Genomic DNA, 25124 nt, shown 5'->3' on the forward strand with positions numbered 1-25124 from the left:
TTTCAGGATAGGTGATAGTTATGGGTGCACAAAGATGGACCTCTATGCCAAAAAAATTCCTGAATTCAGTGCTGCACTCTCAAATATACTTAGTTTGCAAATTTATTAACTAGACCTTTACCTGTAGATTACTATTTCCTTCTGGATTAATAGACGTAGATGAGTTTTTAAGTACGATCGTGCCATAAAGACCTAACTGCGGCACACACTGACAAGGTTTGAGGGCACTTTGAACCTTGTATTGTGGCATAGGGGTCAAAGTACAAAAGATATCCGCCTCAACATCAGAAATAACGTTGTGACAATGAGGGCTGTTCAACAGTGGAAAAGTCTTCCTCAAGAGGTAGTGGACTCTCCTTCCTTGGAGGCTTTTAAGCAGAGGTTGGATGGCCACCTGTCATGGATGCTTTAGTTGATATTCCTGTATTGCAGGGGGTTGGACAAGATGACCCCTGGGGTCCCTTCCAACTCTGCAGTTCTATGATTCTATATGCCACCTCTTGTTTTGGGCTGGACACTCTTCAGTAACCTCTGGCCCTTATTGCTAGAAAGAAAACAACTCTGGTTTTACCATGAAAGGCAAAAGATTATGCAGCTGTTGTAATTTAGATATTATATTTTGTGTGAGGGAATCATTGGGAATTTGGGTTATTATGTGTATATGTTAAGTTTCAATAAAGATCTTTGGGGGGGGGGAAAGAAATGCAAAAGATCTAGGTTTAGGTATAAACTGAAGTTTCTTTTTTATTAGATTTGACACATGGGATTTGGATTTTAGTTTTAACCCAAACTTTCAGCGCAGATGAGAAAAAGAGAAAAAGCTCTGATAGTATAGTGCTGCCATATGTCTGGAATTTCCTGGATACCGTATCTGGGATTTGGCCATCAGAAACAGCGCCTGGGCAGAAATCGCTTAAATATCTGGGAAAATCCGGATGTATGACAACCCATGTCGGATATGTAGGTTTTGGCGAATTTACTTTAAAAAAAGCTCAACTACTTTGCCAAAAATTGCACAACAACTTTTGTGTCTGCATTTTCACTTTTTGAAATATGGCAACCTTGTGATAGCAGGTTTTCAAAGTAATGGTACTCCCATAGTGTATTGAAAACAAAACAATGGCTTTTCCCTTCCTATTGCTGAGAAACAACTCGTATTAGCAGCAAGGAAGAAAAAACTAACCAATGTTTACTCAGGAGTTCCATTGAGTTCCATAGGGCTTGCAATCCCGTGCCTACTTCTCTGGGAAAAAGCGCTATATAACTAAATGGGACTTACTTCTGAGCAGACATGCAAACAGACATACGGTAGCATGACAACCCACCTGCTTCTGAAATGAATGGTACTTCAACTACTTAACAGGCTAGATCATGTCCTATGTGATTTGCCCTCCTTATACAGAAGTTACAAACACAACTGCTTAGAAGCACCCACCTAGAGGCTAAAACACCAATTTCATTATAATGTTGGAGGTTGCAGAAACTTTTCTCCCAGCAGAGGGAATCAGTAAAAGTGATGGGCAAAATCCAGGTAAGGTGAACCTTCCCATGTTGCTAGTAGCCCTGGTTTATCAAGACCTTGAGCAAGAACACATCCACCACCTTCTTGATCTGCTCTTTGGTTTTGATTGCATGATAATGGAGTTAAGTGAAGTGCGCATGTTTAAAATAGCTCGATGCATGCATTACCTGGAATGCAACTTTGTTGAGTTCACATGCATAGATTAATTAAAATTGCCCTATCAATGGGACAGTTGCATAATCAGGTTGGACTAGATAATCCTCAGGGTCCAAAAATGTTTCCAAAAATGCCTAAATTGGGGGAAATGTGCATTAAAATGAAGTTATTTGTGAAAACACCATACAAAATGCATTATTACGAATATTAGAGGAAGCTGCTTGCAGAAATTTGCACATTAGTCAAAACCTCATACAAAAATGTGTCTATTATACTAAATTTGCACTAAAGCGATGAATTTCCACCATGATTTTTTTAAATCACAGATTAAAATTTAGGAAAAGTGATTCCATAAAAGAGAATATAGGTGGATGTGCTCTTTTCCTAGATGAAAGTGACCTTCATAAGAACACAAGACTAACCCTGCTAGACATGCAACTACTCTATTCCGAACTTAAAAATGGAAAGCATAATGTTGGTGGGTCAACAAAAGAGGTCTAAAGACTCTCAAGGCAAATCTTTAAAAATGTAGCATAAACATAGACAACTGGAAAACGCTGGCCTGTGAGCGCTCCAACTGGAGAACAGCCTTTACCAAAGGTGTCATGGGCTTTGAAGACACTAGAACTCAGGACGCAAGGGAGAAACATGCTAAGAGGAAGGCACGCTTGGCAAACCCTCACCATTATCAGCTCCCACCTGGAAACCAATGTCCCCACTGTGGAAGGATGTGTGGATCCAGAATTGGCCTCCACAGTCACTTATGGACTCATTTTTAAAACCGTTTTTATGGAAGACAATCTTACTCAGGGATGAGTGATCGCCAAAGAAGAAGCCTGGACTTTTGTTGGGGCGGGGACGGGACAGAAAAAATGTGAGAGGTCTGTTAGTGAGGTATGTCTATTGTTTTACTTGATCTTATTTCCATTGTTTTACTTGATTATATACTGCAGTCATGAAATTAAAAGACACCTGCTTCTTGGGAGAAAAGCAATGACAAACCCAGACAGCATCTTAAAAAGCAGAGACATCACCTTGCCAACAAAGGTCCGTACAGTTAAAGCTATGGTTTTCCCAGTAGTGATGTATGGAAGTGAGAGCTGGACCAAAAAGAAGGCTGATGGCCGAAGAATTGATGCTTTTGAATTATGGTGCTAGAGGAGACTCTTGAGAGTCCCATGGACTGCAAGAAGATCAAACTGATCCATTCTGAAGGAAATCTGCCACTGGAAGGACAGATCGTGAAGCTGAGGCTCCAATACTTTGGCCACCTCACGAGAAGAGAAGACTTCCTGGAAAAGACCCTGATGTTGGGAAAGATGGAGAGCACAAGGAGAAGGGGACGACAGAGGACAAGATGGTTGGACAGTGTTCTTGAAGCTACCAACATGAGTCTGACCAAACTGCAGGAGGCAGTGGAAGACAGAAGTGCCTGGCGTGCTGTGGTCCATGGGGTCAGGAAGAGTCGGACACAACTAAACAACAACAAAGCAGCAAGTACAGTATTTGTTGTTTAGTCGTTTAGGCACTCCTGTCTTTTCCAGGGAGTCTTCTCTTCTCATGAGGTGGCCAAAGTATTGGAGCCTCAGCTTCAGGATCTGTCTTCCCCGTAAGCACTCAGGGCTGATTTCCTTAAGAATGGAGAGGTTTGATCTTCTTGCAGTCCATGGGACTTTCAAGAGTCTCCTCCAGCACCAGTACTTGCTGCTAGATGAGGCCAAAAGGCCTGTCTAGTCCAGCGACCTGTTCTTCCACGGTGGCCAACCAGTGATGCCCACAAGCAGGACTCACCCCACTTGAGCCCCACCAGCAACCATCATTCACAAGCATCCCTGCCTCCAACCGCGGAGAGAGACCGTAGAGCTCCGAAGCTAGGAGCCCTCGCTCTCTCGCTTTCCCTGAGCCTCTTTGGAGTACATCCTGAGCGCGGACTCTCGCGGCCACCTGCTCGCTCGCCCGCGCAAGACGCGCGTCCGCGGAGCCTCGTTAACTCTTGGCTTCTCCCGCGAAGGCGAGCGGGGGGGGGGGAGAGAGACGCGGGAGGGGGGCGGAGAGCCAAGGCTGCACTTCCGGCGCTTCCTCCTGGCGGCGGGGTGGGCTCGGCGGATGGTCCAGAGAGCCGCGTCGAGCGCAGACGAGGCGTCGGGTTTCGCTTCGGACGCTGCTGCTGCTGCTGCTCCTGCTCAGCCATGGTGAAAATCAGCTTCCAGCAGCCGGCGGCGGGGCTCAAGCCCGAGAAAGAGGCGGCGGCGGCGGCGGCAACAGGAGCCAACTATGGAGCCAAAGCCGAGGTCCTCTTGCCCCACGACTTGGTGAGTGGCGGCGGCTGGGAGCGCCTTTAGCTCAAAGGATAATGGTAATAAGGATAATAACAACACATTAAATAAAGGGAAAGCGTTTCGATGTCAAGGGATGGGTTCCATTAGGGGGACTTGAAAAGAAATAAAATGAGCCCCGGAGAGTTGCTTGGGACGGAGCCCCCTGGAATGCACAGCGCGGTCCGCTGCAGAGCCCGGCCGGGGCGGGACGGGTTTGCCTGCCGGCTTTTCCCTTGCAAGCGCCGACCGGCCGGCCGGCCGAGCGGAACGGAAGAAAGAAAGTCGCCTGCTTCCCTCTCGCCCCCGAGGGAGGGCAGAAAATGGACGCGTTTTGGGTAAAGGGAGGCTGTGCGGTGGTAGAAAAGTGGGGCAGGATTGCGGGTCGGGGGGGGCGCATGGTGGCGAGAGGGCGCGTCGTGGCGCGCAGCCCTTCCCGTTCGCTGGCGAGCCTTGTCCCGCGGCGTTTCCCCTTCCGCCGCCGGGTCCGGGGCTCCTGAGGGTGCCCGCCCAAGCCCCTCGGTTGCGGGGCCGGGGAGGCACTTGGAGGCGCCCGCCTTGGGCTCCTGCATCCGTAGGACGCGAGAGAAGAGTCGGAAAGTTACAGCAGGAAGAGGCCTGGCGCCGAGTTGCAGCAATAGTCCAGCAGCCCCAGCCGCAGAGGCAGCTCGTAGCTTCCCGCAGGCGGAGGCAACTTTTGCCCATCCCTGAAGTCTCGAGTTATTTATTTATTTTTCAGGAATGGCCGGAAAAACGTGCGCTTTGACCACGAGTTCTCCCCCCCCCCCCATTCGTGCACCATCATTTGAAAAACCCAGCTTTAGGAAACTGTAAAATACGTCTTAGAACTCCTGAGCTTGTGCAGATATTTTCCCCACACAGCGTTTGTTTCTCAACATTTATATCCCACCAAGAGTCTCGAGGAAGTGCAATTATTCCCTTCCTCCGTTTTTGGTCTTCGCAAAACAACCACCGTGCGAAGTAGATTGAGGCTGAGCAAGAAACTGGTCTGAGGTGATCCATTGTTCTCTTGCTCAGTGGGGATTTGAATCTGGATCTCCTTGTTTCTGATCAGACACGCAAACCACTAGGCCATGCTGTTCTCTCCTGACCAGGGCCTGCTGATCAGGGAAGGGCTTCTGGGCCAGGGCAAGAGGGAGATAAGCATAGCTGTCAACTTTTCCCTTTTCTTGCAAGGAATCCTATTCGGAATAAGGGAATTTCCCTTTAAAAAGGGGAAACGTTGACAGCTATGGAGATAAGCTATCAGGCATGCTAGACCTTGGTTGCCTCCCATGTTGAAGATTTTTTTTAAAAAAAAGTATGTGGGGCTTGTTGGTTTTTTGAACCCAGGGTCCAATCCAAGGCCTAGAAAAAGGGCTGTTTCAGCTGTGCTTCAGGAACCTAGTTGAGAAACCAGCATCTCCACAGTGAGTGGTGCTTTGGGTCTCTGTTTAGATTCCCTCCACCCCTGGGGTGTGACCTGCTGAGTTTGGGGTTTGCTGTTGATTCTTCCCCTCTCCTGCCCCCTTGAATAGAATCAGTGGTTGGCATTCTTTGGCGAGATTTCAAAATATCCAGTTACAAAGCTGAGGGAAGCAGCCGAAAGGTTTCTGGGCTATAGTGGCTGTGTCCCTTACCACAGGGGGCTCTTGCTAGTGTTTCTCTCTATATCAGTTCCTATCCAGTGGGTGGGTGGGGAGGTGCTGAGCTGCCTCCATGATCTCTTCTAAAATAATGGGAGCCTGACTTCATCCTTTGTCGTTTGTGTGCGCTGCATAATATCTGCCCCTGTTTTCATCACACCAGGAATCTCCGATTGACTCCCGCAAATTGCATTGCACCGCCTCTGTTTACTCCACACAATTTCTCTTTCTAACTCGCTGTCCTGCTCCGCCCCCATGAATAGCCTGCAGGACATCCAGCATGCTTAGATAATGTTCTCATTCAGCTGAGCATTTCCAGAGGCTTTCACTGACACGAGGAATGCGCAGAAAACTGAGAAACGAGAAGCGTTGTAAAATGGAGGTTTGGATGACCAGGATTCTTCTACATTTGAGTTTAAAGTTTTGTACAGGGCACACACCTTTTGTTCATTTGTTCTGCTATAGCATCCTCCAATCCAAAGGAGCCTGGGGGAAGCACTTTTCCATTGCTCCATTTATATATGCGCCATTTATCTTAAATTATTGGCAGGGGTGGGGAGTGTGTTGCAATGACAGCTGCCTACCGTTTTCTTCCTGTAGATGTGATCTTGTTGAGTGGTTCAGGAAGTGAACAAATTAAGGTCTCTCCCACTGTTGCCAAAACTGGGTGTGCAGAAGAAGCTGCTATATACGGACCATTGGGCTACATAGCCCAGTCGGGCTGGTAGTGGCTGTTCTCTGTCTTCCCCACCATGTGCTACCTGACCCTTTTAATGCAGGTGTGGGAAAGATTTGGCCCACCAAGTGTTGCTGAACTACAACTTCCATCATCCCAGCCATTGGCTGTGTTTGCTGATACGGACTGTAGTTCAGCAAGTTTGGAGGGCCAGAGGTTCCCAGCCCTGGAGATGCCAAGATCGAACTTGGAAACATCTTTGTGCAGCATGCAGAGCACCACACTTCTACCAATAAGCTATAGTCCCCATACCTGCTGTATGATCTGCACTTGTTCTCATTGGATTTGTAGCTTGGAGTTCTCTACCCAGATAAAGAACAATTCTGCACCAAGTTAACCCAGATTCTGATCCTAGGAAAGCTGAATTCCGCAATCACAACGCAGGTTGCAAATTGATACAATTTTCGTAATATACTCCGCAATTTCAAATCTTTTGCTTCATTTGCCTTTGCTATTATGGGAAAATTCAAGGAGCTATGCAGGACTGTGAACTCATTGAAGCTCCTCTTTAGAATCCTAAAGGCTAGAAACTTTTAAAAATCAGACCTTGTGGTTGTGCCTTCAGAATAGTATTTTCCATGGTTTCCCTCCTCTTTGCACTTGTGTGGAATAACCAGAATTATCACCATATTCACGTTGGAGAAGGCTCCTGGCACAGTTTTGCCTACTTGTAAATTTATAGTGCTAAACTGACTTTCCATGGCAACGGTCAGTGGTGACATCACTACCATGAGGAAGATGCTAGCAGGGATTCCTGACATGTTTTTTTCCAGTCAAAATGAAGAAAAAGATAACACAGTTTCTAACACCATTGAATGCGCTACAGTGGTACCTCTGGTTAAGAACTTAATTCGTTCTGGAGGTCCATTCTTAACCTGAAACTGTTCTTAACCTGAAGCACCACTTTAGCTAATGGGGCCTCCCACTGCCACCGCCGCACGATTTCTGTTCTCATCCTGAAGCAAAGTTCTTAACTTGAGGTACTACTTCCGGGTTAGTGGAGTCTGTAACCTGAAGCATTTGTAACCCAAAGCATTTGTAAGCTGAGGTACCACTGTACTAGGATTAGTGTTCCCTTGCAGTCATCTTGCAGCCCTTTTCCAAATCCAAGGTGAAGAGAGACTTGTAAAAGTTGTTTTTATTTTTCCTTTTCTTAAAAAACTATTACAATAAAAAAACTTTAAAAAACTCAAACTACACTAGAATTTATTTTATGAATATTATAAAACTGAGCGAACACAAATCTGTATCTTCTCTAAGCTATGCAGCTTGCATTTGAAAGGAGCAGCAACATGAATATTATGCAATCATTTTACTTTCTCACTTCAAGTTGAGTGCGTCGTATCTCAACTACTAGGATGTTTAGATGACTGATATTGAGCAAGCTGGGCTACAGCTTTTGTTTGAGGCTCCTCCCATAGAATTCAGAGTCAGAATCCTTGCTATTCTACTTCAAGTCACTCAGAGATCTACTAGCATATTTCATCCGACCTTCCCCCGTTTTCTGCTTCGTACAGGGGAATAGGAAGCTCCATTATACAGAGTCACACTATCGGTCCATTTAGCTCCATGTTGCCCACACTGACTGACAGCAGCTTTCCGGGATTTTAGGTGGGGGACATTCCTAGCCCTACCTGGAGATGCTGGGAGATTGGACCTCGAATCTTTTGCATGCACAACTGCAGGCACAAGCTCCTCTTCCTCTCCTCCCACCTGAAACCCCTTTTTGCTCCCAAAAATCTGCTTCAGAAGGTTGGGGAACTCTGCAAACCCAGGTGGGGGGAGATGAGGCAGAGGAGGATGGAGAAGTCATGTTGCACAAGCAGGCTTGCACCACTGAATGTCACTTAAGGTACAAGCCTTTAACACCTGTGCAATTTCTTCCCTCCCGCTATGGAAAGTGGTTCCAGGACAAGGAAATCTGGGTGGCTCCAGCTGCTGTCAGACCATAAGCTCTTGGCATTGGGCATGCTGAGAAGGGTTGGTGGGAGTTAAGAGTCCAACAACATGAAGGGACTCTGTTTCTGCCTCCTAGTTTTAGAGTCACCCTGAGGGGGCTGGGGAAACAACTGTTGGGAATTTGCATGTGTTGGCCTCCCTCTCAACCCACTCCCCTTTCCACATGACGGTGTACATTTGTCTTCCACTATGGGCTGATAATCCTGCACTTCTCTGATAGAGGAAAAAGGGTTAAGCTGCCAGGGTTTTATTGAATTCCCTTGTTCTGATTGCACACCCACACGAATCAGCACCCTGCCACCTCTTTCATTCGTGCAGTGACAAAGCTATGCATTAATTAGAAAAGCAGCTTTATTGGGTATTTTGTGCATGGCTTGCTGCCTGTAGCCTCTGCTTAGGGCAGGTGGGTGAGCATTGTTTCTGAAAACACATGGCTGGTGTCAAGGATGCAATCAGACACATCATTGTGATTGTTCTCTTCAAGTGTCTTCATTTGAGATCCCAAGTGTCTGTGACTCTCTGTGGCTTTGCACGAGTACCACATTTCATATGCTCTCTGCTGAAAAACTGCTTGCCGTGAAGACTGCATGTAGTACCTTTTCCATTCTAAAGGAAACCTTTTGAAACAGTCTGTATGCATAATTGCGTCCTGGTTTCTGTTGATGTGAGGAAACAAGAGCCATAGTGTTAAGGCTGTGCTCTTGACTTCCTGGGGTCATGAGGATCTAGCTCAAAGCCAGGTACCAACAAGAATTCTTGGGAGCTAGAGAGGACAAGGTGAGAGGTTATAGGCAGTTTACATGTGCAGCAAGAATAGTTCCCCCCCTCCACCTAGCTCAGGATGTCCACTCCAGTAATCTATAACTTTTCTGACCTGGAACCTGCCCTCAATTCACACATGCCTTTAGGGACCCGCTTCTTAATTTTTCTTCACTAATACATTAGTACGGCCCTAGTGTTGCTGTTGCAACACATATTAAATCAGGCTGTGCCCAGTAGTGGGTCACATGACCCACTGGGTAAGACAAATGGCATACACTGGCTAGTAGCGACACTCCAGCTTTTCAAAAATGGGACATTTCTGGCCCTACCTGGAGGTGCTGAGGTTCGAACCTGGGCAAAGCAAGCAGTGATAGAAACTCAGATATATAAACTAATTGCCAAATGGCACCTTAACGTTATGTTCGCCACAATGGAATGTCTAGGGGCAATGAAATTATTTCATTGCATTTCTAAAGGTAAAGGGACCCCTGACCATTAGGTCCAGTCGTGACTGACTCTGGGGTTGCGGCGCTCATCTCGCTTTACTGGCCGAGGTAATTGGCATACAGCTTCCAGTTCATGTGGCCAACATGACTAAGCCGCTTCTGGCGAACTAGAGCAGCGCACAGAAACACCGTTTACCTTCCCACTGGAGCAGTACCTATTTATCTACTTGCACTTTGACGTGCTTTCGAACTGCTAGGTTGGTTTAATCCACAGTGATACCCACATCCCATTCCATTTCTACACCGCTTTATATTTCAAAGAACAAAAAATCTCAAAGCAGTTACAAACACATTAAAACAATCCAGAATAAAACAAATTCAAGCTTTAAGGAAAATATATCAGATCCTTCTCTAAATGACATTTTGCTTTCCCCTATTTATTTGCCTACATAATTTATATGGCTGCCCCATAGCAAAAGTACTGTAGGAAGCCAGAGCAGTGTAGTGGTTAGAGTGTTCGACTAGGACTTGGGAGATCAGGATTCAAATCCCCACTCAGCCATGAAGCTCAATGGGTTACCTTGGAGTCAGTCACAGCTTCTAAACCTCACAGGGTTATTGTAGGGATTAACTGAGAAGGGGGTGAACCATGTACTCCTCGCAGAAAAAGGTAATTAATAAGCTCTTCTGCTTACTTGCTTAAGAAAGCCGGGGAGATGGGGCAGCCAGATGGAGATGTCTGAACCAACCTGGCATGCAGAGATCTCCATGTGGTTGCAGTTGGATCTGCACAAGTCGCAAAATGCGTCTGGCACGTGGAAATTTCTAATACTGCAAAGCAGTGGTTCTGCTGCTGAGCTGCAATGAGTGTATTTGGCGCTCTTGTGCAACAAAGCCATGATAGAAACATGGAAATTTTTTGTTAAGAAAAGCAGGAAAAGGTGCTGGGAGGTTATTGTATAACCTCCATGCAAGCAAATTGGAATGAATGAACTGCAGTATGGTGTGACCTCTGTAAATGTTGTTCAAACAGATCAGGATGAACGGTGAGTAACGGGGTTGTCTGGAAGAGCTCTTAGCAACATTTGCTAAGGACATATAGCAGCACTGAGATGCTGGTGGACATGCCCACCACTTCAAGAATTCATTGTTATGCCGCTCAGGAAACTGTGTGCCTGTTCTCCAAACCCATGTGTTTTTTTTTCTAGGCAGGGGGCTCTTAACCAGCATTGCCTGCAAAGCTCTCAATGCGGAACAGAAATAATCTGCCAAACTCACAAAATGCACACATTCTCTGTGAGCACATTTTAGCTGAGGTCATTTTCATATTGCAATCTTAGTACAATATATAAGCCCTTTGGGAGCTGCAGACTGTAGTGGAAGAAATAAATAAATGGGGAAAGAATATCGAGGTCCCAGCAGAATAGAAATGGGAAGATTTCAGGGCAAGTCATAAATAATGATGCCGTTCCTTCTATGTAATTGAATGTTCCCATCCTTGAAAAACAACAACAGAGGACCAAAATGTGATAAGAGTTGAAGGGCTGAGCGTCCTTTGCACCTTATTTGAGGGAAATGGACTAGGATGGCAACAGCTGGAAAATGAAACAGCTTTGGAAAGCTAAGTGGGCAGGGGAGATGAAAGGACTTCTTTTTGACGGCACTGAACTTGGGTAAACTTGCTTTGATTTCCTTCCTCTTGTTTACATCAGCGGAAATCTCATTGATCAAACCTGCCCAGATACAAGCAACTGTAAGCTTGGCTGTCGCTTATTACATCTAACCTTGAACTTTATCAATGGCAACTGATTTCCTGCTGATAAAAAGGTTGCAAATGACTCGGGTTGCGGCACTCATCTCGCTTTAAAGGCCGAGGGACCTGGCATTTGTCCACTTCCGCAGACAGTTCCCCCCCCCCCGGGTCATGTGGCCAGCAGGACTAAGCTGCTTCTGTCGAAACCAGAGCAGAGCACGGAAATGCCGTTTACCTTCCCGCCAGAGTGGTACCTATTTATCTACTTGCACTGTGTGTTTTTGAACTGCTAGGTGGGCAGGAGCTGGGACCGAGCAACGGGAGCTCACCCCACTGCGGGGATTTGAACTGCCAGCCTTTCAATCAGCAAACCCAAGCGGCACAGTGGTTTAACCCACAGCGCTACTCGCGTCCCTGTTGACACACACACGTAAATTATATGTAATACACAGGCATACAACCCACCCTGTTTAGGAGGTCCAGGTGTCTTTTGTACCCTGCCTTCACAAACATCCTTATTTCACCTGCGAGTGCTGCATTTCTCCCTTAATTGGCTCTGGTTTATTTTGAGTTATTTTCCTCTTGCGCTCCCATGATTTTGGGTCAGGTTTGCTGTACTGCAAGAAGAGGAGGCATGAAAGGAAGAGCGGGAGATACTTGCTCTAGGCCAGAGGCTCTCAAACTTTCCACCCTCAGAGCCCAATTGAAAGGGCTACAAATACCGAGGCTGCAGCTATCACAAAATAGCCATGTCAAGGTTATAGCCAGTTTCAAAACGGAGGTGGAGGCAGACATGATAAAACAAATGGCAATTGTTGGCAACATTTTCTATTGCTATCTAACCCCTCTTTTAAAAAGGGATTGTTTGCCACTGTGAATTCCCTGCAGCAGGGAGTTCCACAGGTCAGCTTTACTCAAGCTTAGCGCAGACATTGGTTCTGGGGGTATTGTGACTCCTGAAATTATTTTTGTTCTATGCAAAATGTGCCGACCTGGAACCTTGCAAGTAATTTTATTAGCCTCCTGTGGCTTCTCTCCATCTCCTTTCACATTTGTACTCTTTGCCTACCCCCAATCTGACAGTTTCTTTCATCCTTCCTACCTGGGCCATTACATTCACTTTTTCCTCCTGTAACAGCTTCCATGTTTTATCCCCTTCTTCTCTATCCCCAGTTTATTACTCTCGCTTTTGGAGATGCTTCTGCTAGCACCTGCCCAACCCAAAGTATCACATAGCCAGGGCTGGGTAGGTTATAGCGCAGAGGCCTTCCTGCCTGAAAGTGGGTTGAGGCTCCCTAGTAGTCCCTGACCCACAGCTGGAGAAACATGGCTCTAGACAGATTTCCTGTTAATAATGAATATATTTCCATCTGTGTTTTCTCCCTGAACCAATCTAGCGTCGTTTCCAAGGAAAGAAGAAGAAGAAAATGTCTCAGAATAAATCAAATCAATCCTGGTGTGTGTTAATTTATTAACCTGCCCTAAAATGAACCAGATGTTTTTCATGATCCTTTTGTTTTATAACAAGTTTGGGAAAGCCTGCCTTTTCATAGCTTGTTTGTTTTTTGTCATTCTGTGCCTGCCGCTCGTTGCTCTGCTTGGTTTTCTGCAGCAGCCTGTGCACCAAGCTGATCCACTCCTTCCTTTATTGGATCGTACACTCCTATATATCCTGCCTGCCAACTGGGATGGACTTAAAATGCCAGAGCGTGCTTCCTGCAAGTCAGCCAGGGAAACTGTTCTCACCCCCTTACTTCAAGGCCCTTCCAGCTCCGACTATGCCCACCCCACCCACTCCCCACTGAACTGTGGAGTTTCTGTGGTGTTCATGGAGCTCAGCCAAGCTACACAACCTGCCTTGTTGATTAGTTTATTATTTTTCTTCCTTGCCGCCCCGGTGGAATGCTCGCTTCTGCCGAATTGCATATGTCTGTTGCATACAGGGGCTGCTGCAAATGAGCTCATTTAATGTTTTCGTGCAGTGCATCCTGAGCCGTACCTTGTTTTAAGGATTTGCAGCCACAGGCTTGCTCTCAGCAGTGACCCTTCATTGTTTTCCTAGACTGTGTGCCTGATGTTACTGTGTTGAATTAGCATTATCATTGTGCAGGCTGATCTCATGAGCGCTGGAACACTGATGTAATGCCACACGCCGGATTCCAGTTGCCCGTTTGAAATTCATTTATCTTTGCCCCTCAGATGTGTCCAAGGCAGTGTGCAAAGCTTAAATTAGAAAGGGTTAGTTAGCAAAACAGGACCTGAAACCAGTTTGGTGTCGTTTTGTTAAGTACAGACGGAAGAAACCACAGTTTCCCCAAGTTATTGACATAACAGGAAATTGTGGTTTATTCAGAACTGTATGTGAGTTTGGAACCTACAGCCTTTGCATGTGAACAAGGAGGGGAAGAGATGGGAGGGCAAAGCACCCAAGGCTCTTTGCACCTTCTTCTTTGTAACTAAACCAAACCAAACAAAAATGGTTCACTGTTACTTTTGAATCCTGATTATATAAATGAAGCAACAAAATTATTGTATGCTAAATATTGGGGAAAATATAAACAAGTTACAGGATTATGCAATAGTGCCAAAGATCAAAATGACTATGAATTAAGGAGGACAAATTCTGGATATTTTAAAAAATCAAAAGTTATGTATTCTTTTCTGATTTTTTGTGACATGGTTTTTGAATACAGTGGTACCTTGGGTTACGTACGCTTCAGGTTACAGACTCCGCTAACCCAGAAATATTACCTCGGGTTAAGAACTTTGCTTCAGGATGAGAACAGAAATTGTGCAGCGGCGGCGCAGCAGCCGCAGGAGGCCCCATTAGCTAAAGTGGTGCTTCAGGTTAAGAACAGTTTCAGGTTAAAAACAGACCTCCAGAACGAATTAAGTTCTTAACCCGAGGTACCACTGTATTACAAAACATGATGTTTGTGTAGTTACTATTAATTGTTTTCCATAGTGTGTCCAAGAGTCCAAGAACAGGGACAAAAATATTAATGGCAGCATTCAAATAAAATATGAGCCACTTGGTCTGCAGAAACATACCCTCCAACATTTAGCCATTGAAAAAAGGGACATCCCATTCCATAATGATAATTTTACCATTTATACCTCACATATCTTATTGGGTTGCCACAGCACTCTGGGCAGCTTCCAACATATATAAAAACCTAATAAAACATTAAACACTAAAAAAATTACCTATACAGTATTACCTTCAGATGGCTCGGGGGGGGGGGGTTGGATACTCCATACCCTCCAACATTTCTCCAGTGAAAATAGGGACATCCTAAGGAAAAGCAGGACATTCTGGGATTAAATCAGAAACTGGGATGGCTTCTCTAAATCAGGGACATCCCTGGAAAATAGAGACACTTGGAGAGTCTGTAGAAACATCATATCTGTATAGGGATTCCATAGTAAGTAAATACAGTGTCCAAATTGTTGAAGGGGATGCTGAGGCTGAAGGAGAATGACTTGCTTAAATCTACCTAGTGAGCTTAGGGCAGGGGCAGAATTTGAGTTGAGGCCTTCCTGGTTCAGAGCGCACTGTCTTAACTGCTCTTGACTAGTCATCACAAAATATAGTACAGAATACAAATCACACACCAGCAGTAGCATACCTGTTTGCAGACTACCTGTTTTCAGACTTTGCTTTGTTTGCTTGGCTCAGTTTGGAAACAATAATAATCAAACCTGAAAAAGGTCTGTTGTTCATCATGGGAAGCAAACTTTCTGAAATGTTTTACTCTGTATTGCTGTCTTGACTCCTCTTATCTTCTGAAAATATTCCATGAAGCACTGAGAAATCCTGACCAGTGTTTAAGCATGTCTTGCATTGCCCATACCAATGTTTCTGTTACCTTGTCTCCTCCTTTTAAACAGGAGGAGCAGCCCTTGCCTTTTCCAGTGGAGACCAGGAAGCCTCTTAGTCGCATCTTCTACTGGACGATGATGATGCTGTTGTTGCTCCTCGGCCTGATTTTGACATCGATGTATGTCTACAGATACTTCTCCTATACGTTCCCAAATCAGGTATGTATGGGGCAGTGTGAAGGGTCTCCACCTCGTCCCCCCAGGATTCTCAAAGTTCATGTTGACTTAACCTAGTGCCCATCCCCATTAGTCATTTGATTCCTTCATCTCTCCCCCGCCCTCAGTTTCATTTATCGTTCATACCCCACTTTTGCTTCCTAGGGAAGCCCAGATCCCCAAACAGCAGATAAAAACAAAAGGCCAGAATGAAAGATCTCTACTATATATAACAAAATGCAGCATAGATCAAAATATAAAACACGTCCAAGGCAAATTCATATCAAAACAGTGTCAGTAAAACAATAAAACTGTTAGATACATAAGAATTCATTAAACAACTTAATCTTCTGACCTGAATGTTCCCATCCCTTTTCCATGGTACCAACAGATTATAATTTTTCTGAGAACTCCAGGGTGGAGTCTGAGAGAGAGGTGGACCACAGCACTTGCCCACTGTTTCTTTTTTCCTTTTTGGCAAAATAAATTTCCCATCTTTAATATTAATCTGCAATTTTCATTTCCAAGTCCTTTGTCATTGGCATTTCTCTTTCTTGAGTAGATTCCTGGCTCTCGTTTTACTCACTGGAGAGTTTGCTCTGTACGTACGCTACGGTGGAGGTTTGTGTAAAATGTGTTCTGTGAGGTGATATTTAAGCAACGCAGGTGGGAAGCTGAGATTTGTGATATACACAGCTGGTCCCAGAGAACAGGAGGCAGAAAAAATGGGAAAGGTTGTTGTTGTTGTTGAAGATGTTCAGTTTCTGTTAATTGATTCTCATGGAAACTTACAGATTCTGGCTTCACACAATTAACTCAAGGCCGTGTCAATTTGCTCTTGGCAGAAAGCCAAGGTCTGCTTGACCTAGAAACTACTTACTCTGATTGGTTAACGACCAGCACTCAACTCTGTTATCTAGGAATGCTAGCACAGTTTGTGTTAGAGTAGGGTGTGTTAGGAGTTAGGAGTGCTGTGTAGAGAGAGAAAGAAAGGATTTATTTTGCTTTGATTTGTATGCAGAAACTCTGCTGGTTTTATTTTTCCTTTTAACAAATCCTGTAAATAGTTATTCTGAGTCTAGCTGACTAGTCATTCCACCGCAACTAGCTTCTTCGCTGTGCAGGAAAACTCTGCTACGTTTGGGCTAAAGCCATTAGAGCTATGCCTGACACTTCAAAGTTCCAAGAGAAGACTCATCATGTGCTTGATTTTGAGTTACATATAAGCTTTGGGCAGAGAGGCAGCACTTACTTAGAGTCACACTCGAGAGCCAGCTGCACATTATATGCAAATATGTGCAACAAAGCCCCAACTGTCGCTTGTTTTAAAAGAAAAGCGGCTTCAGGAGGCAGCCATGTTGAGGTTGTTTGTTGTATTTGCCTCATCTTAAGGGCCTTAGCTCAGTGTGTGGGATGCAGAAAGCCCAAGCTTCAGCCCCTGGTCTCTCCAGAGGTGGGTGGGAAACACACGTCTGAAACAATGGAGAGTTCGTAGTGGAGCCTACACAGCTAATGCAGAATTTGGTGGGCCAACACTGCATAAGGCACTGTCTGCTGTTCCTGTGTGAAAGCTTTTTCTCTGACTCTTGCAACAAAGGTCAAAGAGCCCCTGCATTTACGACCCCCCTTTTTATTTCCACAGTATGGCCTGGAAGATCAGGAGCAGGAGATGCTCTGCCAGCTTTTCTACGTAGACGAACTGAGGGAGCAGCTGGAGCTGCATGAGAACGTGAGGATTTACCTCGGCGAGAATTATGAGCAGATCAGCATCCCAATGCCCCACTTTGGTGAAAGCGACCCTGCAGATATTATCCATGACTTTCAGAGGGTAAGAAACAAGCAACATACTACAGATATTATGACAGCTTCTGAGGAAGGGCTGCACCTTGGCGTCTCCTGAATATGCTTGTAGCAGCTTCAGAGACTTGCAGGAGTGACAGGACAGGAAGCCCATGTGAGATGCAGTTTTCCTGACCATGTTTTTAGTACAGCTTTCAAAAGAGGTTCCTGCTCAGTTAGGTGTACCAGTTCCTTTTCCTAACATTACGTCACAGGTATCTCCTGTAAGCAGAGCTTGTACTAGAAGGATCTTTCAAGAAGAGGATGCACTAATGGTTAATCTTTGATGCTGCATGAGCGGTACTAAGGTTGCTTAGGCTGAGGGATCCTGGGTTGCTGGAGTAAACCTCTGCTGCTCTCTCGCCAAGAGCAACATAGCCTCCCTTGTTTGAGCTCATTCTGCCTGTTTTTCCTTTCAGGGTCTGACTGCCTACCTTGACATCAGCTTGGATAAATGCTATGTCATTGAGCTGAACACCACCACTGTCATGCCACCTCAGAGTTTCTGGGAGCTGTTGGTTAACGTAAAGGTAGGGGGGAAATGTTCCTTATTCTCACAGGGGTGCTTTGAAGATAAAATGGAGCGGACACGTGAAATAGAATAGATAAAAATAATTGTGCACGGTCTGAAACACAGGGCAGGATTCACCTTACGAACACCAGGGCTTTTGCTTGTGCAGTTGGGACTTTCCCCCTCACTTTCTTTCCTGGAACAGCCCCTTAGCCGAGGGGGAGAGGGATGGGAGAACCCCCCGAATAGTGTGCCCTGGGTGGGAACATCATAAATTGAACATGTATAAATGAGGGGGTTGCCTGTATGTTGTAAACTGCCTTGATATACTTTATTGAACTGTTGCTTATCAATATTTAAATAAAAATAAATAGATATAGTTGGTCGTCCAACCTTGGATTTAACAGATAGGCATTGCCAGGAAATGCGTAGTCAGCCTTGCACACATGCTATCTTCTTTGTCAGTCTCCTTCCGTGATGCAGATATACAGATAGCTTGACTTTTACAGAACAGCTCTGCTGGCATTGGAGAACTCTCCTTAATTGACTGAGACAGCAATATTTTACAACAGGCTATTGATTTAGCTTGATGTGGCAGCACAACAGCATAGCAATGTGTTAAGATGCCCTGCTCCCGTTGAGTTTTCTTAATCTCCCAGGAGATAATCAATCACTGGGTCAGGAAGTGGGGTGGGGGTGGGGCGTCTGTGGCGTGGGATGCTTGCCAGGGGAACTGCCTATTCAGCTGATGCCATTCTGATGGTATCACTGTGGGATCTCTCTGCTTGCCTCCTCTGCAGTTTTGGAATGTGTAGGTCAGTATGCTGGTGGGAAGTTTGTTCGCTTAGTAGATGGTCTTGTGTTGGGGCAGGTGTCTGCTTTTCAAAATTAATTTCAGGTTTTTTTTAATGCTGCCCTATAATTGTGTAATGTTAGGGTGGCTAACAGATTTAAAATTTGGGCTGGGAGTGAGGGTTGGTTAATAAAACATAAAGCAGGACTAAAAACAGCCCAAATACCAGAAACTTAAAGGAGAAGCAAAAGGCTTAACAAAACAAAAAGGTCTCTACCTGGCACCAAAATGTTATCTAGGTAGTTGCCAGGTGAGCCTCTCTTGGTAGGGCATTATATAATCAAGGACCATTGCAGTCTCAAGCCATTTAAAGTTTTAAGGGTCAAAAACCGTTGCTTCTATTTGTGCCCAGAAATGGTCTGGGAGCCAGTGAATCTGGCAACACACTGTCCTGTTTCCTAATCTCAGTTCAGCAGTGTTGCAGCTCAGTTTTGAACTCTGAAGTTTACCGACCATCATTAGTCCTGTGCATGGTACACAATGGGAGGTCGCCCAGGGCACGGATAACTGAAGCTGGGCTATTCCTGTCCAGGTAGGGTCACAGTCAGCACCCAGCAAAGGTGCTAAAGGGCCACACCTCCTGTGCCAAATATGGTTCAAGAAGCACCCCCAGACTCCAAACCTGATGGTTCAACCCTCTCCAGAAAAGGCTGAACACAACTTGCTTCGCTATCTTGTTTGGGTTGAATTTCAATGTACTGAGCATCATGCGCTCTATTAATATGCCCAGGTATTGATTTAACACCTCTTCCTCCTCCCCTGAGTCGATGAAAATGAGAAGTTGGGAGTCAACCACAAACTGACTTCGCTGAAAAGCTTCCAGATGACCTCACTCTGTGGTTTCGTGTAAACGTTTCAAAGCACGTAGGCAATAGAACAGGACTCTTGTGGGACCCTGGAGCACAAGCACCCAGAAATGAAGTGAACTCTCTTCCAGTCACAAACTATTTTCTAAAATAATTTGGCAAGTTGAAGCAGAACTACTGCAAAGCACTGCCCTCATTTCTCAGCACAAGGCAACCTCATCCAGAAAGAAATTGTGGTCTCTTTGTTTCTAAGGAGCAAGGATTGAATTGGCACAATCTGGCCTATTTGGTCATTCAGATCAGATTGAGTATGAGGATACTTGTATACCCAAAGATGAAGGAGGACAAAGTCCTGCACTTAGCAGGCTCAAAACCAACTATATTTTATTATTCTGTCCTAATATTGTTTGTTGGAAGCCTGTGGGTTGAAGAAGATTAACCCCTGCTTATTAAACTAGTTCTATTTTCTTTCACCAACACATTCAGAGCCATATTGCGCATGCGTGACTTTGCAATATCATTTCTGATTCCCTATTTAGTCTTCTTAATTATAATTCTAGCATCCTGTGGCTACATCTAGACCATTGAGAAACAAAGCGACCCTGGGAAGGTGGTCTCGCTCTAAATGGAACTGCAGTTTTCCAATTCCGCTAGGTGATTTGCTTCAGAAAAACAACCACCACCTCTCTAAACGTCTTCAGTGCGCGCACTCTCTGTATTTGTTCTTTTCCTCCATGCACTCCAGGGCCAACTAGCTTGATTCCAAGCCAAAGGCCAGGTGGAACAACTCTGTCTTACAGGCCCTGCAGAAAGAAATCAGATCCTGCAGGGCCCTGGTCTCATGAGGCAAAGCGTTCCACCAGGCCGGAGCCAGTGTTGAAAAGGCCCTGGCTCTGGTTGAGAACAGGGGACAAAGGTGGAGGCCCCCTAGAGGGTCTATGTGTTCATTTTTGGCCTTTTGATTTATAAAAACCAATTAAGCCATGAGAAGATTCCACCTGATACCTGTTTGTCTTCAGAAAGCTTACAAAATAATGATGTTCCTGTCAGAAGTGTGCTGCTGCTCCCGGCTGGTTTTCAAAATGCCAATTAAATCCTTTGCTGATGAAGATGAATGAATGTTGCTTGGATCAAAATATTGAAGCCCTGATAAAATCATTTCTGAGGAGCAAAGATCATGGCTGTCAGGCATAGTTTCCCCCTGAAATTTAATCCTCGTCAAATAATCTGAGTAGTAGTTAAGATTTTGTGTATTTAATTCTGTGGTTTCAGAAAGGGGCATACCTGCCACAAACCTACATGATCCAGGAGGAGATGATAGTGACGGAACATGTCACTGACGTGGACCAGCTTGGCTTCTACATTTATGCTTTGTGCAGGGACAAAGAGATATATAGGCTGAAGCGCAGGACTGCGAGAAGACGTAAGTTTTTGCTGTTGCTGTTGCTTCTGGAGTTACACTGCTCAGCTGGGCTTTGAAGTCAGAACAGCATTTATCTTTGCAATTCCACAGAGGATAACTATTTTATTTAGACATTTATTAACTGCCCATCAACCATGGCCACTGGTTGGTTTACAGCAAATGTCTGAAACAGTAAAATATACACTAATGATAAATTAGAACAATAAAATCAGTAAAAACATTAAACTCAACACAATATGCATAAAACCCCTTGGAAGGCTGTTAATTCATCGAGCTGATTTACAGTAAGAGTAACTGTATGTTTTTGTAAAGGATATCATTATGATAGTCTTTATTACTGAAGCTATATGCTTTAAAAAGAAGTTTATTTCTTTAATAGAATAAATGCCTTGATGGAGGCCAATTTTTAAAAAATGGTTATGGGATTATTTTTGTGCTGTTGTTTCAACATCCTTGATTCTTGAACTGGTTCTATTTCAACACTCATCTGCTTTCCTTGCCATACCATGTCTTAATCTGACATTTCTTTCTGCTCTCTTCCAGATATCCACCGACGTGCTGCTGAGACATGTCATCACATCCGCCATTTTGAAAACACATTTGTGGTTGACACAGCCATTTGCCAGAAGTTGTGAGAGCTGCACTCCCAATGTAACCCTCTTGGGCTTTTCCTCTACTCATCCGCGCAGGCGTTCTTGCTCTGTCCTTGAGAGAATGTGTCTTAATTTACTTCTTGCTCCCATTGCTTGTGCATTACTAACTTCTCAGGTCACATGTGGCCAAACACTGGGCCTTGGGTGTCTTTGTTCTGCATTTACATTTAACTTTCACACATCACTTGGCTTAAATTTACACAGCGACCCCAAAATGTTGAGTATTGGGTTTGTCTTGAGAAATCTAGCACAACAATCTCTTCTGAAAGAGAATGAGAAGTTTGAGAATCGGGAGGCCCTACTTCAAATCTGTACCCAACCACAAAGTTATCTGAGTGACGGTGAACCAACCACTCACTCTCAGCGTTACCAACTTCACAATACTGTTGTGAGGATGAATGGGGTTGGTTTGTTGGTTAGGAGCTCCTTGGAAGGTAGATTATAAATGTAATAATAAAAAAGAAAAGTTGGCCTTTTTCACTAGAGTGCCACTTCCTTGTAAGGGACCTTTCTCAGCACAAAGAACCATTTGTATGAATCAATTAACAGAAAATCTGCAGTGAAATTAATTCCCTAAAAGGGCAATGAAGCTGTATCAGTATCCTTGCAGCTGAACATAGAAATTCATGGACTTGTTATTCTAGGTCAGAGCTTTCCAAAGTTTTCACGTTGGTGACACACTTTTTAGACATGCACCATTTCACAACACAGCAGTTCAGTTTTACTAGCAAACCAGAGGCGAAACTACCTCCTCTTCAGCCTTGAGGAGCAGCACAGGGAACATTTGCCTGCAGTCAGCACACTGACATGTCAACACAGTTTGGAAAGCACTGTTCTAGGCTTTACATAGCAGCATTTGTTGCCTTTCTGTGCGAGCTTGCCTGCCATTTTTTCCTCATTTCTCTGTAAGAGGCACAATCCCACAATGCAAGGGATGCGTGTACCACTGATCTGCATGCAAGATTGGTTGTGTTCTCCTGAATCTTCAGGAGAAAGAAAAGCAAACTCTTAAAATCCTGAGTTTGTAGACCAGCAAGAATAAACCATTCTGGGAGATGTTGCTGGTGAAGAGCTGGCTCTCCCAGTGTCCAGATTGTCTCACCATCTCCAAGTGAAAAAGGGCCCACTAGTCTTTTTACCATTGGATAGATGACAACTGAACTTGGACCAAATGTTTATCTTGATTGACTTATCTTTGGGATCATAAATAAATGTTTCAGAATATCACTTAGCAATTCATTTTTGCCAGATGTTTATAATGGAGGTTTTGTAGATGCAACAGTTAGACTGAGCGCTTGCTTTGTAGGAATGGATTGGTTGAAATAATGATGAGGACCTCCATGCAAATAGGTAGTAGATCTGTGATTCATGTTGCCCACCCTCCACAATAATAATAAAAAGAAAGGGATAAATAGCATTGCACACTGAATGAAAGATTGGCTCCCCATTTCCTTGCACACTATATACTACCCATTAGGTTTCTAAACATCAGAAATTGAACAGTAGATTATGATCCAGGTCACTAGACATCTGCTCCTGTAAAAGATTGGTTAAACAAGAAAAATCAAATAAAGTTGGACTGCAGTTAGACAATTTTCTTTTTTTGTGGCAGATGGAAAAATGTGGTTGAGAACACCCCTAGACAAGTAGAGTTCAGGGAATATGAGAAGGCAGAGGGATGCACAGAAAAGAGACCAACATTCGTTTAGCAGAACTTTGCTAAACACTTCCTACACAGTAAAATTCTCCCAGAAGATAACAGAACTAAAAGCTGTGGTTGCATTTAATATACTGGAAATGCAAATTGCACAATCTGAAGCATCTTCATCATGTGTCTTGACCATTGAGGGCATTAATGGATCAGTCCCTGGGAGAATGTTGGTCCAGGTGTTGTGTAGGGCATAGGATGCTTGTGTGGAGCAGGGAGATGGAGCAGGCGGACACAGGAAGAGAAGATCTGATATTTGTCAGAAGATCTCTGGCAAGGTTGTCTCCCATAGCATGTAGTGGGAGAGAACTGTGGGTCTCATTGAACAGCTCCCAGGTTACAGAAGGTCTGAGTTGTCAACAGATCTATATTTCAGGAATGTGCCTGCATCTCAAATTGAACTTTTGGTGCTTCTGAACAAGGTTTAGGGCAGCTATGCGTGCACAAATTGCAGTACAATATGTGCTTCAAATGTCCCTATGGCATTTGCTCCCTGCAATGAAGTAGTGGCCTGGAGTGATCTGCCACTGTGCTGTCGGAAACCTGCCCACCCAAATATAGGGCATGATGACACCACCTCTGTATGGCAAATTGAGTGGTTTAGCCAGTGTTAATAATAACAAAATGCCTAATGTCTGGCTGCTGCAAAATAGAGAAAAACTCAAAACAATGCACACATTTTGCCATGTGGAGGTGGACTCAGTGTGATTCCAATTAAAGCAGTCACAACATAGAGGCATATTACATACTATAACCATCCTTAGATTTTATTATAAATTTTACCTGCCCATGCAAACAGAATTTTCAGCTCCTTTTGAGGTATGCACTCTGCTTGGTTAGGAGTAATGTTCAAATTCCTATTGATTTTCATTGCAATTTCATCTGAATGGTACAGATCCTGAAGGGAAAGGAGCATCATAACAGTTTCTTTAGTGAGCATCGTGGAAAAGTAATAAAAATTAGGCTTGCATTTTCTTCTGCGCTACTCAAGTTGGAAATCCCACCTTTTTGTGTTTGGCTGTGCATGTTTTAAGCCAGTCATTAACCTTGGTAACTTTGTGCAAAACCTGAAACACATGGACAAGGCCTTAGTTCTTTGCTGGAGCTAAAGATGATTGAAAGAACAGAACATCAGTTATCTGGTGACGAGATGGGGGGAGGGCGGGTGGGACGAAAGAATGACCATTAAATGCTTTATATATTTTGTCTGAAAGAAATCTTACCTTTTAGGAGAAATGAATGAGATAATAAAATATTTTACTTCTGGTTGCAGTTGTCTCTTATTTCTGTGTATGTATTCCTGAAGGATTCTCCCAGTGCTACTTTCCTAGAAAAAGAGGTGCCAGAACTTCTCTTACAGTGACAATGGTAGCCACTTGAGAAGTGCGAGAACTGAGTTCTGGTGAGTTGCGGCTGAAATAGAGCCCTGATTATACATGTCTTCAGGCCTTGCAAAGAGGATTAATTAAGCACATGGAGGAGACAGGATGAGTGCACCAGCTCCCATGCCACCACTATTTTCATTGCCTTCCAACCGTGGAGGGAGATGGTCTGAAAGGGGGTGTTTTAGAGCTTTGAGCTTAGAGGGGAAAAAGTGGTAGGTGCAATGAATGAATGAATGAATGCATTGCAACACAAGTGCTTAATTTCATGCAATTCCATCTGAGAGCCCCCTAGTTAGACAGCACTGAATGTCATGGCCATCTAGATGTACAGTTCCTACTGCTCATAAAGCAACAGTAGGACAATACCTTTATTACGACTAACTAAAATGTCACAAAGCAGTGAGCAGACTTTTGAGTTCCCCGAGAGGCCTTCTCTAACATCAGTCTTTCCGTCTTGTAATTATGAAACCAAAGCTCGTAAACCAAAAGAGAATGGAAGCTGCTGAATCATATTTCCGAGTAAAGTAAATGTTCTGCGAGCGTAAAGCCCACCATGCATCTTCCTGTCCAAAGCATTACAATTTTGCAACATAAGAAAAAGATTGATGAAATG

At 44.4% G+C, this 25124-nt stretch overlaps 1 protein-coding gene across 2 annotated transcripts; it reads left to right on the forward strand.

Moving 5' to 3' along the window:
- The first annotated feature begins 3742 nt into the window (after positions 1 to 3742).
- On the forward strand, positions 3743 to 24395 carry ITM2C (integral membrane protein 2C). Of its 2 annotated transcripts, XM_081910582.1 has the most exons (6): positions 3743 to 3990; positions 15187 to 15336; positions 16976 to 17161; positions 17592 to 17702; positions 20615 to 20765; positions 21309 to 24395. In XM_081910582.1, exons 1-6 carry the CDS (start codon positions 3868 to 3870, stop codon positions 21398 to 21400), a joined length of 813 nt encoding a protein of 270 aa, XP_081766708.1. In that variant the 5' UTR covers positions 3743 to 3867; the 3' UTR covers positions 21401 to 24395. The 2 variants fall into 2 exon arrangements, with proteins under 2 accessions (XP_081766708.1, XP_081766709.1); XM_081910583.1 differs by lacking the exons at positions 3743 to 3990; positions 15187 to 15336 and adding an exon at positions 16613 to 16786.
- The last annotated feature ends 729 nt before the right edge of the window (positions 24396 to 25124 follow it).

The sequence above is a fragment of the Podarcis melisellensis genome (assembly GCF_964234715.1).
Source record: "Podarcis melisellensis genome assembly, chromosome: 5".
NCBI lineage: Eukaryota > Metazoa > Chordata > Lepidosauria > Squamata > Lacertidae > Podarcis > Podarcis melisellensis.

Coding starts and splice junctions, on each gene's coding strand:
- ITM2C (XM_081910582.1), top strand. CDS start 3,868: ATGGTGAAAATCAGCTTCCAGCAGCCGGCGGCGGGGCTCAAGCCCGAG. Junction 17,703..20,614: donor AGCTGTTGGTTAACGTAAAG/GTAGGGGGGAAA, acceptor CTGTGGTTTCAG/AAAGGGGCATACCTGCCACA. Junction 20,766..21,308: donor GCGCAGGACTGCGAGAAGAC/GTAAGTTTTTGC, acceptor GCTCTCTTCCAG/ATATCCACCGACGTGCTGCT.